At 47.2% G+C, this 15,835-nt stretch overlaps 1 protein-coding gene across 1 annotated transcript; it reads left to right on the forward strand.

Moving 5' to 3' along the window:
- Window positions 1–10,179: 10,179 nt before the first annotated feature.
- On the forward strand, window positions 10,180–15,835 carry LOC147334004 (uncharacterized). The gene is made up of 14 exons (XM_086285863.1): window positions 10,180–10,267; window positions 10,362–10,430; window positions 10,595–10,969; window positions 11,093–11,194; window positions 11,413–11,645; window positions 11,743–11,921; window positions 12,017–12,110; window positions 12,506–12,862; window positions 12,958–13,075; window positions 13,150–13,241; window positions 13,344–13,458; window positions 14,941–15,108; window positions 15,234–15,389; window positions 15,627–15,835. Exons 1-14 carry the CDS (start codon window positions 10,258–10,260, stop codon window positions 15,833–15,835), a joined length of 2,277 nt encoding a protein of 758 aa, XP_086141989.1. The 5' UTR covers window positions 10,180–10,257.

Here is a 15,835-nt window from a genome sequence, read left to right on the forward strand (position 1 = left end):
TACAGTGTATAAATACGTATAGATGTATCATATGTAAGAGACAAATATTGTTCATTTAATTTGTTGGCATTACTAAATTTGGCTCAATGCTTACATATATGTGCAAAATGAAAATGTACGAGCTGTGATAACTGTTTCTGATAAAATGAAGAGTAGACTGATATATGAAATATTCCTTTATTGGGTGAGAAAATCAGACCATGTCATAAATGCTTTAAGTCATACAGAATAGATATCAGAGCCTTAAACATGCTGACTTCTGCTAAATGGGTCAAACTGGGCAGAAAGTCTACAAACACATAACATCCTTATAGAATATGATGTAACATTATAGAAAACCCACAAAACGCTACGTCCAGATGAACAGATTCAACTTTTGGAGATTTACTTTGCTGGATGATTGAGAATGCATCAAGACGAAATATTGTTTGGTCTGGGTCTAAACAGAGTGCATTGTGTGCATAGCTGGATTGGCCATCGGACATACCGGGCATTTGCCCGGTGGGCCGCTGGCGATTTTTTGTCTTTATGGGCCGATGGATTTTTTTTATTTTTAGGAAGGGTATAGATAATGAAAGGTGTTGGATTGGCCAATTGGTCATGATCGACTCTGGGCTGGACCAATTACAGCCGAGGAGGCCGGATGCACCCTCCCCCTTGTTTAGCAATCACGTGATTTTCGCGCATTGCATGCCGGGAACTCGTGGCAAAACAATCCAAGTACCGCATCAAATGCAAGCGTTTGCAGCGCCGCAAAATGTTCATTCTCCGGTTCCAATACCTTCTTTTTTTTTTCTTTGCCGCACAAAAAAGGAATGTACAAAACAAAAGGAGAACAATGCCGGTCCGTACAAAGACAGACTCGACGAAAAGACAAAGAAAAGATACGAGGAAAAAAATCAAAGGAGTGAAAGTGTCAGACCCTTACGAGCACACAGAGGGACAAAAGACATTAGCGTGCTGCCCAACTTTCACCACGCTCAGATTTATAATTATACGGTTCTTGGAGTGAGTGCATACACTCATGAAGTTTAGTAACTTCAGGTCACTGTAACAAGCCCAGGTACAGTTTACCGACGGATGGGTGCAGGACCTTGAAATGCACCGTGTAGAACGAAAGACCATCGTACGAACAAAGGTAAGTTTACCAGTCTCACAAATCGTCGTCATAAATACACATTCGTTAACCGTTTATTAATATAACCTTTGAGCTCAACGGTAATTAATTAGTGGAAATAATCTCTGGTAGCATTACAGAAATGTAGCAGTGACAATACAACCCGTTCTCACTCCCGACGCGTAAAATAATGACGATTTGTCACGTCCCTTAACTTCTCATGCTGACGCCTAAGGTACTGTAACGTTGGGTTGTGTTGTGTGGTTGAGAAGAGGCGGCAAAACACCTAGCAGGCTAGGCGGAAGGATACACACCCACACTGGTATCAGTAATCCACGGTGGTTCTTTAATACGCATTCTTCAGCAACCATATAAAAGCCCGGCTGAACGGCTGCGGCTCAACAACAAAATGCCCAGCGTTCATACAACCCAAGCGTTGCAAACAAAACAAAAAAAGGGTCTGGAAAAGAAAACATAAGTCCGTCCCTCGTTAAGCACGAGCGTGAAGGCACGTGTCCTCATAATCCCAGAGCGAGAGAGAGAGAGCGAGAGCAGTGGCACACACTGATGACACCATCAACCCTCGATTTGGGTGTCTTAACACTAACGTTTGTAATAGATTTAATCCATCATCGTTGGATTAAATGGCTAATGCTGCAGTAGCCACGTGTAGTCGTTACAAGTCGTTACAAGTCGCAAGCATGCTGACGGTAGCTGTGGCCATTTTTAAATACATTACACCGTTTCCGAGCTCAGTCACCTCTGTTTGTTTGAAGCTTTTATGAAAAAACAAACTTTGAAACACACATCAAGGTATTACTTTAAATATATGTATTTTTTACATACCTGCATTAGAATCAATCAGTTCCGCCTCATTTTCTTATTCTTATAAATGGGTCTCTCCGTTCTCCCATCATCCTTTGTGTTACCGCGCCAGATCCGCGGCCCCGAACCGTAGTAAGGAAACCTCTGGCAGTTACTTGACTCGCAGCCGGCAACAGCTTACTATACAGGTCAACTCCGCTAGCAAGAAGATCGAGGGAGGCGTAGGAAACTGCTTTACTGAACCTTTATTTCTCCTCCAAGGCACGAACACCGCGTACAGTGGGCTGAAACAGTTTACTCACAGCGGGCATCGCCGATACAACTTTGGCTGCCGAGGGAGTTATTATATTCCTTTTATTTACTTTCTCTTCGTCTCTTCTGTAGTTAACCGTTACTCTTCTTTTCCTTCTCCGCTCACCCTCACACACCCGACAGGCAGTTCCGCTACACACACCCGCATACATTTCCCATCAGGCTTCACCCTTAAAGGACCATGCCTGTAACACTACCCCCACTCTGGATGATAATTAAACCCTTAACATCATTCCAGCACATGAACCCCCCATTAACAAGGAAACATACAGCATTCGTGCCCCCAGTCCAAAAATGGCGATCCTTAGGATGGAACAATCTTGAAGTAGACAACTGTCCATATTTTAAGCACAAGAAAACATAGGATGTACAGGGTTCACTTTGAGGAGGGTGTAAGTCAATGTCCATATCCCGCCCTTCACATAGACAGTATTCATAAAGAAAGACATTAAGGCACTACAGCTGAACGTTTACCCCTATATCCAGCTTTACCTCATTAGTATAAACAGTTCAAACAATAACTTGCAGCCCGTCGACAGCCATGTTGCCAGGAAACAGCAAGACAAACAAGCCCAACAGTACACGTAAGAATAGCCCCCTGTAACAACTCAATTTACAACAGTCATATCACTTAACATATGTAACATGAACAATTTTTTTTTTTTTTTTTTTTTAACTACTGAGCAGGGCAGCGATCCGCCTACACCCCGACTCAGTTAGGACATACTAGCCTAGTGACTGACCCAGTCACCAAACATGTCCGGCGCCCGCCGCACACGCTGTGGTCTGGAACGGGGTGTGGACCTGAAGGAAGGGTGCTGTTCTGGTCCTTCAGCCCCATCCACGTAAGGCTGAACAGGGCTGGCTGGCAACCCACTACCATCTCCTTGAGTGGGTGGCGGAGAGCCAGCTCTCAGGGAAGCACCAGTATCTGGTTGATCTGCCCCAGCTGGGGTCTCCCACAAGTCGAAGGGGCCGAAATCAATGTCAGAATCGCTTTCGTCGAGCGCTGGAGGAGGCACCTCGGTGGGTGCTGCCTGGTCGGAGTCTTGGAAGACCCAGCTGTTGTCCAGCGGCGTTCTTGAGTGATAAGGCTTGAGTCTGTCGTGATGAACCACTTTAGCCTTTGCTCGGGGCCCCTTTTTAATGCAGTAGACTAAATCATCCAACAGGCCCACTACGAAGTAGGGGCCCTCATAGGAAGGCAGAAACTTGCGAACCTTGTGCCGCACTCTCTTGGTCCCTTTGATCAGATGCCACACTGCAGCGCCGACTGGATACTGAACTTGGCAGATATTCTTATCGTACTGTTTCTTAGCGCGCTCAACAGATTTCCCGAGAGCCTCCCGTGCCAGTTGGTGGGAAAGCTCCAGCCTTTCCCTGAGTTGCACCACATACTGTGGTGTAGTGCAGTTGGGGGTGTCGTCGGCCGGCAGACCCGCGACCAGGTCAATAGGCTCGGTTATCTCTCGGCCCAGAAGCATCATGTTTGGGGTCAATCCTGTGGAACTGTGCTTAGTTGCCCGATAAGCCATGACAGCATAGGGAATCATTATATCCCAGTCCCAGTGGCAGCGCTCCGCGGTGGTGGCTAAGGCCTTCTGCAGGGTAGCATTAAAACGCTCTACCTGGCCATCGGACTGTGGATGAAAGGGCGTGGTGCGTGTCTTTTTGATTCCGAACAGTTCACACATCCCCTGGAACACAGCCGACTCAAAGTTGGTGCCCTGGTCGCTATGCAGAGACTGTGGGGCTCCATATCTACATACCCACTCCGCAACAACCTTTCCTGCCACCGTGGGCGCTTGTGCATCGGGGACTGGATAAGCCTCCACCCACTTGCTGAAGTAGTCTTGTACCACCAATATGAATCGGTTATGCCTTTCTGTTTCGTTCAACGGTCCCATCAGATCGACTGCAATCCTCTCCATGGGGGCGCCAACACGTACCGTGCCCATCGCTGCCTGGGGGGTTTTTGGGGGCCGCGCCCTTTCAGCACAACTGGTGCAAGTGCGGCACCACAGGGTCACATCATCTTTCATGTTGTACCAGTAGTACCTATTCTTCAAGCGTGCCAGGGTCCTTTCTGCCCCAAAGTGGCCACCCACTGGGCCATCGTGCATCTGCTGCATTACGGAGTGATGATAGGCGTGAGGCAGAAGGATTTGGGGGAAAAACACATTACTTTCTGTACAGTGGAATTTCCTCACCAGCACTCCATCTTTTAGGTACAGTCTCTTCCACTGCGCCCAGTAGGCTTTGGTTGCGGGGCTGCATGCCGCTACATCGGCCCAGACGGGCCGACCTTCCCCTTTTTCCTTCCATTCCCAAACTGGGCCTATATCCACATCGTTCTTCTGGCTAGCCAAGAGCTGTTCTGGGGTCCAGCCACTGAACAAGCTAGTGTGATGGGACTCATCCACCCGGTGGATATTTGGGCAGGTGTCGTGGCTACTACTGGAACAACAGTCCACTGCTGCTACGGGTGCACACTCTGGTTCTGCTACCCGGCTTTTCCCATCGGTACCATCAGGCCCCACTACCCCCACTGGGGGCTGCCCTGGGGGGGTCATGCTGGTACCACAGTCCTCTAAGTTACACTGCACACCTTTATGCTCGAACCGGTCGCTGTTGATGGTGGGCTCTGGGAGTGTGCACGGGCATGAAGCGCGGCAGGGTCTCCTGGAAAGTGCATCCGCATTCTGGTGGTTTTTCCCAGGTCGGTGCAGCACCTGGAAGTTATACTCTGCCAGCTTCTCCAACCAGCGGGCCAGCTGGCCCTCGGGCTCCCTCAGCCTGGTCAGCCAGCGGAGGCTGCTATGGTCAGTCCGGACAGTGAACGGCCTACCCAGCAGGTACTGTCTGAAGTGGGAAGTGAACGCCACAACCGCCAGAAGCTCTCGCCTGGTCGTACAATAGTTTTGTTCGGTAGCCGACAGCCGCCTGCTCCCATAGGCCAAGACCCGCTCTTCGCCCCCTTGCACTTGGGAGAGAATCGCTCCAATCCCACAATTGCTGGCATCAGTGTCGAGGAAGAAGTCACCCTGGTCCAGTGGGTAACCCAGGACAGGGGCTGCCGTAAGCCGTCTTTTTAATTCCTGGAATGCTCCCTGGCAGTCGGCAGTCCAGTTAAAACGGGCATACTTCTTAGTGAGTTCGTGGAGGGGTTTAGCCACTGTGGCAAAGTCCTCCACGAACCGGCGGTAGTATGAGGCTAAGCCAACAAACTGACGCACTTCTGTGACGGTCCGCGGTGCAGGCCAGTCCGTCACCTGCTGGACTTTCTGGGGGTCCGTGGAAATACCTCCAGCAGAGATGATATGGCCCAGATAGGCCACCTGCTCCCGAAACAGGCAGCATTTAGATGGCTTCAGTTTTAGGTTGGCTCCACGCAATCTGATGAACACTTGCTCGAGCCGCTCCAGCATCTGGGTGCTATCCTGGCCCAGGACAATGATGTCATCTAGGTACACTAGGCATGTCTCCCACTGCAGCCCAGCCAGGACTCTGTCCATAAGCCTTTGGAATGTGGCCGGTGCGTTGCACAGTCCAAACGGCATCACATTCCACTCGAACAATCCCTTACGGGTACAAAATGCAGCTGCTTTTCGGGCTCTGGGGGTCATCTCTACCTGCCAGTACCCTGAAGTCAGGTCTAGTGTACTGAAGTACTTGGCAGTAGAAAGCGTGTCAAGGGTGTCCTGGATGCGTGGCAGGGGATAAGCGTCTTTAAGGGTTCGCTCATTTAGTGGTCTATAGTCCACGCATAGTCTGGGACTCTGGTCCTTCTTCTTCACCATCACAATTGGAGCAGCCCAGCCGCTATTGCTAGGTTGAGCTAACCCAGCCTCCAAGCTCTGCTGTACTTGCTGGTCGGCCGCTATTTGTTTGTCCCCTGCCATCCTGCGCGGCGGGTGCTTAACTGGTGGCCCTGGCGTGGTCAGGATGTCATGCTGGACAACACCAGTGCGACCAAGGTCATTCGGGCCAGTGGAGAAGACATCACTGTAGGACCTCAGCAGGCCTGCCAGATCGTAGCGGGCAACGTGAGTCAAACCGGGGCTGCTCTCGGCGTAAAGGGCCTGCAAATGGCTTGGTACAGAAGCAGGGGGAGTACCATTAAGTTCGAGGGCTGCCAGGACCCTTGGTGGGCGACCCCCCGATCCCTCCAGGACCTGCACGGGCTGAAGAACCCCTGCCACGGCACCACGCTTTAAGGTGACAGCTGCGGCCCCAGGGTTAAAGACTCTGATTGGGATGCTAGAGGGTTTACTAGGTTGCACAACTGCGTGAGCTACCAGTACTTGGTGCTTCTCCACAAAGCCCTTTGTAGGGCTTAGCATCATGTCTCTATGGGCGGCACAGTGGGAGCTGGAAAACCCGGGGACCACATACTCGCAGCCTGGTTCCAAAACCGTAGTGCGTGCCACCCTAACAACAAGCACCTGGGGTCGAGGGCCCACGCCAGAACATGGTATCTTTTCATTAAACAGGGTTATCTCTTGGCGGCCGTAGTCTAAGCAAGCGCACGATTGTTGCAGGAAAGGGTGCCCCAGAATAACTTCAGTGCCTTCAGCCATGTCGGCCAAAAGAAAGTCTACATTTTCAACACCGCTCCCCACCTGTACAGGCAGGATGACCTCGCCCAGAACGGCCAATCCCTCTGGACCAATGCCTTGTAGAGTCTGAGCAATGGATGCCTGCACCTGAGGTCTTGACTCTGCGGGGATGGTGTTAAAATAGTGGAGGGGCAGCACATTCCGCCGTGCACCAGAATCCAGCAAGGCCCGTATTTCCCGTCCCTGTATTGCTATCTGGACACACATCACATCTTGGCCTCCGTTGTGGAACACTGTGCCTGGGTCAGGGGCTGGGCCTCTAGCAGCTTTTACAGGCTTTTGGGCAGGTGAGCGAGGAGAGGGGCAGTTCCTCTGTAGATGTCCTATGCCGGAGCAGTTATGGCAAACAGCCTCCTTCCTGCTTGACCTGTTAGATGTGCTCCAGCTTTGGCGCCCACGCTGGATAGGTCTTTGGGCCCTCTCCGGTGGTTCATAACTTAGCATATGAACACTCTCCCGTAATGCAGCTGTTCGGGTCCCCTGTGCTGTAGAGACTCGTGGCCCTGGCTGCATAAGCTGTGTGACTGCCCTGGCGGCCCTTTTCGTTGTCTCGAACCTGTGGGCGATTTCATAGGCTCTTGCCAGGGTGCGTGGTTGTTCTTCCAACAATTTCTGGACCATTTCAGCATCTGCCAAAGCATTAGTGAAGATCTCTACAGCAATGCAGTCCTGCTCCAGCTCGGAGCGGTTGGCATACACAATGGAAACCTTCTCGTATATATCATCTCTGAGGGTGTGCAGGGCCTCACCTGGTTTCCGGATTCTCTGCCGTAGCTCAATGCCAATGGCTGCTGCATGCTCTGAACATGGCCCATAGGCAGCCTCCACCTCCTCCACAATCCTCTGGTAACTCCAGCGAGCAGATTTGGGGTTTTTGTGGATTATGGCTCCAGCTGCGCCCCTCAGGCTGAATCTCAGTTGGACAGCCATGGTGTTCTCCGTCCAGCAGTTGGCCTTTGCACAGGTCTCGAACTGATAGAGAAAGTCTTTCCATGACCCTGACCCATCGAAATGGTCTGGTTGTAATGTGGGAATTTTCTCCTTGCCCCTCGTCTGTCCATCAGCACTACAATCTGCAAAACCCCCGTCTTGCACTACACCAGGAAAACAGCCGCGTGGCCCTGGCATGGCTTGTTTTGAACTGTGACCCTGGTCATGCTTGCAAAGCCCACACCCCCCATCTGGTGCTGGTATTGCCATGCGAGTTGTTGGGGAAAAATAGCCCTGAGCTGGCATTTCATAGCTGTACTGCGCAGGTTGGGGTATACCCGGCATAATGTGTAGCTTCGCTGGCTCAGTAAACGGCGTTTTTCTAGGGACACTGCAGGTACAGTTCATGGCGGTGAATGGCTGGCTGCATGGCCGAGATGTAACAATCCGAGGTGGGTGATCATGCGAGCCATGCTGTCCCACTGTGAGCGGTGTAGATGCAGTGTTACCAGGGCCTCCGCAGTCTGAGCACTGCAACTGCTTAAACTCACTGCACACTGCATTCTGCTTCGCTATTGGTGTTAAGAAAGGGTTGGTGTGAGCTGAAGGTGGCGGGGTGAGATGCCATGCAGCCTCAAACTCCGTCGTATAGACTGCTGCTATGCTCGCCGCTGGCGTTAACTCTATGTCCGTGATGAAGGGGTTGCTGCTGTGGATTCTATTGTTTACATAAGTGGCACGGTCCACATTAGCTGTGCCACTCTCTGGGGTTTCTGGCAAAAATGGGTTGCTGCTCTTACTGAAGTACATTCCCATGCCATCCCCTTCAGCATCTCTCGGAGCCGCCATTTTCTCTGTCGTCCGAGGGAAAAGAGAAAAAGAAAGTTCGCTCCCTCTCTCTCGGCGCTTTGCGGAGTTTTATCCCGGACGAGCCCCCAGTGTTACCGCGCCAGATCCGCGGCCCCGAACCGTAGTAAGGAAACCTCTGGCAGTTACTTGACTCGCAGCCGGCAACAGCTTACTATACAGGTCAACTCCGCTAGCAAGAAGATCGAGGGAGGCGTAGGAAACTGCTTTACTGAACCTTTATTTCTCCTCCAAGGCACGAACACCGCGTACAGTGGGCTGAAACAGTTTACTCACAGCGGGCATCGCCGATACAACTTTGGCTGCCGAGGGAGTTATTATATTCCTTTTATTAACTTTCTCTTCGTCTCTTCTGTAGTTAACCGTTACTCTTCTTTTCCTTCTCCGCTCACCCTCACACACCCGACAGGCAGTTCCGCTACACACACCCGCATACATTTCCCATCAGGCTTCACCCTTAAAGGACCATGCCTGTAACATTTGCTTACACAGGTTGCGTCTGATTGGTTGGAGCTGAGCGACATCCAAAACTAACAGGAGTGGTGAATGAATCTATAAATGTGTTTTACGTGTGAAATGAAAATAATAAACCTAACAAAGGATTATGTACGTTAAATCTGCGCACTTTCAGATCGTGAATCAGTTTGGAAAACACTGTGTGATGGCCACAACATGAAGCGATTTTATTGTTGAATTATCAGTGATACTTTCACGTGTTTTTGTTGAGAAATGTTAACGATGTCATTACAAGAAAGCATTAAATAAGGGAGAAAAACCCGTTGGCGGAGAGGGTCCTCGGTTCTCCAGTTAGATTGTGCTTCACAGCGTCATGTTTCGCCGTGACGGGGTTATTATTGGAGTAAATGGATGGCTGGCGCCTCTGCTCGAAGCGTCTCTGATCGCCGTGAGCGGGTTCATATTGGAATGAATTGACAACCCACAGCATCACATAAAAACGTGGAAGGGTACTGTAACAGCCGTTATGGTGTGGTGTCCCTTTAAAGGACTTGTGTGCTGCAAAATACCCTCACATGGTGCGTAAAGCAGTTTTTGCGCTAAGAGTTCTGCTAGCTCTTTACAAACTGATGATGCTAACGTTAATTGCTAACGTTAACTGGAGCGCCAAGACTGAAAATCATTTGAGTTGCGTTAGTTATGTGTTTATGTCACTGAGTTCTGCAAAAATCTCTTTCCTCTTTAGCTTGAAAATGAGTGATTCAGAGGATCCCGAGCTGGAGGAAGAGCTTCAGGCTGCTGACGAACTCCTTCAAGATATGCAGGTAACATTTTTAGTGGAAACAGTTGTTAAAGAGGGAACACGCTTGTCTAATATTTTGTACGGAGTAAACGTTATGTTATTTGAATTTATTTTTAAAGTTTATGTCAAATTAAGTTGGTTAACTTAAGATGTTTGATAATCTTTGCTTTAATCATAGACTGTATTTTAGGTGTTCCCTTTTTTCCTTGTTAATTGCGTAGAATGATGCACGGAGTGAACCTCAGCCAAGACCAGTGCGCTGGAAAAAACGTGACAGACAGGGAGATTTTATTCCTCAAAGACCATCAACCAGTCGAAGTACTAGTTGCATGCCACGTGGTCAGTGTTCACGCAACCATTGATTTTATCTCACAACTTGTTTTCACCAAAGAATTTCAGTAAGTAAATATTCTTCATCCCCCCCCCCCCTCAGTGTCCAGAGAGCAGCATCAATGTCCACGTGAAGAACCTAGTTATGTTGCCAGTGTCAACCCAACAAAAGGTACTTTACCTTCTTGTATATATTGTGATTTCTGTTTACTTTTATATTTGTTGTTATAGTTGAGTTAGGCAGGGCTTTTGTGGAGTCCTAAGAAACATACTGCCTAGAGTGTTTTTCACTTTGTGGAAGAGTTTCTTCCTTTCTTTATATTTTTTTCTGTATAGTGTATGGAACTGAGGTGCTTCGTCAGGAGCTCCTTCAGTTGTTGGAGGATGGAGAAGAGGACGCAGCCATGACTTGTGAGACGTCGTGTGAGTCAGCTGCTACTCACTGGGCGATCAGAAATATGGTGTCCTTGCAAAAGTGGAAAGAGGCCAGGCCTTGTGTTATAGACAATATGTTAGCTACTCTGGATCCACAGTCACACCGTGTGTGTCAGTGTGGCAAACAAGTAGTTGTGAGGTGTCTGGACTGCCTGCCTCTTCCATTCCTTTGTGCTGACTGTGATATTGCAGTTCACACACGCTTTGTCCTGCACAACAGAGAGGCAGTAACAGGAGGGTTTTTGCAGCCTTCATCAGAGTTTCACAAGCCAATAGGTACGGTTTTTAAGTCTTATGCATTTCTTGCTATGTACTATGAGTGGGTGCTGTTATTGTATATTTATTGTGTATCAGTTAATTTCTAATTCTTTTTATATATATTGTGTGTTTTAATGTTAGTTCGGCTGTTGCCTGTGCAAAGGCCAGACCATGTGTGTGACTGCCCAGCAGGTAACGTTGAGGTTTCACCCGGTGCAATTGTGGCTCTTGTAACCATAAATGGTAAGTTGCCCTTTTGTCACACACTACATACACAATAGATGTGTTTGGAGGTTTTATTGCAAATTGTGCATTGCTATCTTGGTTTGAATTACCCTCGGCCCGCAGTATATGTGGGCACCTGTCAAAGGTCATTTGGATTTACCAGACCGATTTGAAAACAACATGAAAAAAATGAATGCTTTGAGCCATGACTGAATTTATCCTTATCCTTTCTAAAGGCCGTTATAACCTTACACTACCAGTGGTGAGCTGCACCAGCTGTGGCCTAATGTGGTCCCCCTCAGTTAAGGACATCCTGGGTAGTGGATATTGGCCTGGCACCTTAAATTTCTGCACCCTGTTTTCAATGGATGTCTTTCAGTCTTTCTATGACATTAAGAAGGCTGCACCAGGGATGTCACTTAAGGCATTTGTCAAAATGCTGGATGAACGAACAGCCCATTTTGGAAGGGTGGGTTTCTAAATTTGCTAAGTTTAAGGAAATTGTGCAAATCAATGTTTATGATGACTGTCCTTGAATATTCTGTTGTATGTCCTCTATGTAAAAGAATGGTCGAATATCAGCTGATGCCTTCAGTAAAAGTTTCTTGGAGTGGAGTGCTGTAAAGTTTGAGGTGGACAGGATGTGCAAGGAGCCATGCTTTAGCTGCCCTGCCTGCACTCCAGACATGCTCGCCGTCTCAGTTGATGGAAACCGCAAGCTTTATCGCTTTCAATCAAATGCAAGGTACGTTATGCATTGTGGACATAAATCAAATATGGATTTGTACAAAAATGTATTTTAATGTTTCTTTTCAAACAACTGTCACTGTGTTCGTTCAGCACTTCAGAGCAGGGGAACTTTGAAGGTGTCTTCATTGAAAAAGATGAGGAAGTTGCTGAGTTTGTGAAATACATCCAGAGACACACAAATCATGTAAGATACACATATGCGTTAATCTTGTTAAAATGATGTTAATGCCGTAACCATATACACATACGTGTGTGTGCATGTGTGTGTGTGTGTGTGTGTGTGTGTGTGTGTGTAGACATATATGGATGGGTCGATATTTTTTTTATTTTTCTCTTGGTGTTGTCGTAATACTATTTACTTTACTTTATCTTAATGTTTACTTAATTTTGTCACCATGTGTATTTAAAAAAAACAACATGATTTTTATTTTGTGTTATCAGTGCTGTCCTGGGGAGATATGAGGTCTCGTGTGACTTAAGGCTAATTCAGCTAATTGTTATGCATTTGTTTTAAAAAGTTTGTCCGTGATAGGGCTTAATCATGCCATGTCTTTTATGTTAAAATCTTTGAGTGTATAGGTCCCGGGGAAAGGGTTGTGCGGATCTTCATCTTGGACTGCAGCAAAGGAGTCGTCCAAAAAGTCCACTGGGAAGTTGGATGAGGAGGGCATGGAAATAGCTGTTTGTCGCCACGGAGTCCTCTTAGCTGCATTGAACATGTTTCGAGGGGAGATCTTTGCTTACCCCCTTTTTCTCCAGAGGAAGTTGGCAGCTAGCGTCCCAGGACATATTACGTTCCTTTGCTCCGATGTGGCCTGTAAATATTTCCCCTATTTAACCAAGGTGGCTCAGCAGTGCCCTGAGCTGAGGAACCTCTTGTCAATGCGTCCTTTTCTCTCCGTCATGCATGCAAAGGCTCACACTTGGAAATGCGAGGTATACTGCAGCTTGTAGTTTTGGATTAGTTTGAGACATTTTGTTATAAGGTTGAATGAATTCAGCAGTCATGTATTGTGACCTCCTTTCTATAGATCAAATGGGGAGGTGCATTTCAGGATGGGGCCGGTTCAACAGTTGGAGAAGAGGTGGAACAAGTAAACAGTTTCCTGTCTAGGGCGGCCATCACAACGAAGTACATGTCTAAAGCAGGTATGTGTCCATGTCTGAGATTCCACTCAGTCTCCTGCTCATTAATTCTTATTTGTATACTAACTGAAATGCAGGGCGAACAGACATGCTGACCCTCCTGGCTTTGGGGTGGAACAAAAGGAAAGTGGAACAACTGGGCCGCACTTTGAGCCAGCGATATCTAAAGGTCATTTTTTTCAACACCCATTTTAATGTGTGTGGTAATGGGGGGGAAACACCAGTACTCTTTTAATGTCAACATGAATGACATTTATGAATGCATTCTTAGATCATAAGGATCCTTAGAGAACAAGTGGAGAGCCTGAATGCGACCAGAAATGAGCTGGGTGTGGATGACGACACGCTGCAGCAATGGGTGGCCGATGTGCAGAAATGGGCTGAAGGTGAGTCTTAATATAATGCACTCGTATATAACAACAGGACCCACCATGGCCTCATTAAAGAACTTAGAGTTAAGATCTTTCTGACAGTGTCAACAAACAATGAAAAATAAGCCTTGTAAAAGCAAATTTATGGCAGAGTTGTTGCGTTTCATCAAATTGGATAGAACCTGGGTTGAAATGATATCGTACTAGTTGGTTTTATAAACCTGAACACCAACATACTTGTTATCTCATGATTATCATGAGATAGCAGCACATGAAGGCTCCAGATGTCTTATAATGAATGTCATCAAGTCAGTGATCACAGAGTCCACTGTAGTTTGGTGACTGTTACTCATCCTGTATTCTGATTAATATTCCTCTCACTTAGAAAGTGATCAAACTGATGGCAGCCTTGGAGCGTTGCAGGCACGAATAGAGGAGCTTGTTGTCATCATCAGAGTGCGAACACAGTCTTTACAGACAAAATGGTGTCACAGTTTCTTTGAAACGGACCGTTTGATACTTAGTTTGTACAGCTTGTGCAGCTACTTTGTAAACAGAATAAAATCAGATCCAGGTTTGTTTAAGCTGGATGTGATTTGTTCTAGCAAACAAATTGATGAGTGTAGATTAAAATGTAACTATATCAGAATCAGAATCAGAAAGGGGTTTATTGCCAAATGTTGAGCAGGTTTACAACATTAGGAAATTGCTGCGGTGCTTCAGTGCAAACATACTGTCATAAATTGCAATTAAATGGACATGAAAAAATAAAAGTAGGAATAAGAATTAAAAGTGCTACGTAGAAAGATATGTGCATGAGATATACATGAGATATATACATGAGATAAGAATTAAGAGTGCTCCGTAGAAGGATATATGCATGAGATATACATGAGATATATACATGAGAATAAGAATTAAAAGTGCTGCGTAGAAAGATATATACATGAGTGCAGGTGGTGATCAGTGCCAAACATGGAATGATGCAGTGACACAGCGTAGGGTCATGTGTTAGTGGTGGGAACAGTCATATGGTTATTGTTCATGAGTCCGACAGCAGAGGGGAAGAAACTGTTCTTATGGCGAGAGGTTCTGGTGCGAATGGACCGGAGCCTCCTGCCTGAGGGGAGCAGGTCAAACAGACTGTGTCCAGGGTGAGAAGGGTCAGCTGAGATCCGAGCTGCACGCCGCAATGTCCTGGAGGTGTACAGGTCCTGCAAAGATGGGAGTCTGCAGCCAATCACCTTCTCAGCAGAGCGCACAACACGCTGCAGTCTCTGTTTGTCCCTGATAGTGGCTCCAGCGTACCACACGGTGATGGAGGAGGTGAGGATGGCTCGATGATTGCAGTGTAGAACTGCATCATCGTCCGTGTTGGCAGGTTGAATTTCTTCAGCTGCCTCAGGAAGTACATCCTCTGCTGGGCTGAGGATGTACTTCCTTCCTTCACATAATATACATCATGTGAAGGTGTGAATTTTTTATGATTATTTACAGATAGCAACAAGAGGCGACACAGAATTCGCAAGGTCATCTTAGTTGAGAAGAAACGCTTGGCGGCTGCTGTTGACGACTACAACAAGCTCGCTGAACCAACAAAGCAAATCGTATCCAGTGATGCCCTCGTGCAGACCGACGTTTGGCCCTGGCAGAGCACAAGTGAACGTAAGCTCTTGATTTATAAATATCCTTTTTAAACAAACTCCCAGTATCTGAGCAGTAGTTGAATGTTTTGTTCTTGAATCATAATATGCTGCTATGTTTTCCCATCTGATGTTGTTAAACTGTAGCTGCTGCTGACCTCCGGACAAAGAGAAAGGTCTTTGAGAAGGTGATGGCTGTGAGGCGCCTGAGAGAGGAGGAGATGATCCTTTGCAGGGAGATGCGGCATCACTGGACAGTGTTGCGAATGCGTTCTGTGGTGTTGGGGACAATCTCCTCAGACTGTAAGCACTTTATTTATTTATTAATTTTTTGATGAATCGATTGAAAATAAGAGCAGATGCTAAAGTCTTACTGGATCTTTTACCTATATCTAGATTGCTAGCTAACACTGCCTTCCCCCTTTTAAAAAAATGTTTAATTACAGCATCCTAATTCCTTGTGTTTATGAGGTGAGGTTTTTTTTTTGTTTTTGTTTTTTTTTACTTTTCTCATATTTATTTGTTTTGTTCTTTTTACAGCCTCCTTTGTTGGCATGTCGGAGGATGCACAGAAGGGACTCTGTAGCCTGGTTTTAAAAAAACAAAGTGAACTGAAAGCTGAAATGCTCAAAGTAAAGGACGTGTACAAGAGAATCCTCAGCCACCAACCACTCCTGGAAATGGACTCGGAGGAGGACATTCCAGACGATGCCACTGAGAGTGATTTGAGCACTTCTGATGAAGACTGA

Source organism: Aulonocara sp. 'chitande type north' Nkhata Bay, linkage group LG3 (assembly GCF_057382095.1).
Source record: "Aulonocara sp. 'chitande type north' Nkhata Bay isolate Kocher_YH1m ecotype deep benthic linkage group LG3, A_spYH_male_GT1.1, whole genome shotgun sequence".
NCBI lineage: Eukaryota > Metazoa > Chordata > Actinopteri > Cichliformes > Cichlidae > Aulonocara > Aulonocara sp. 'chitande type north' Nkhata Bay.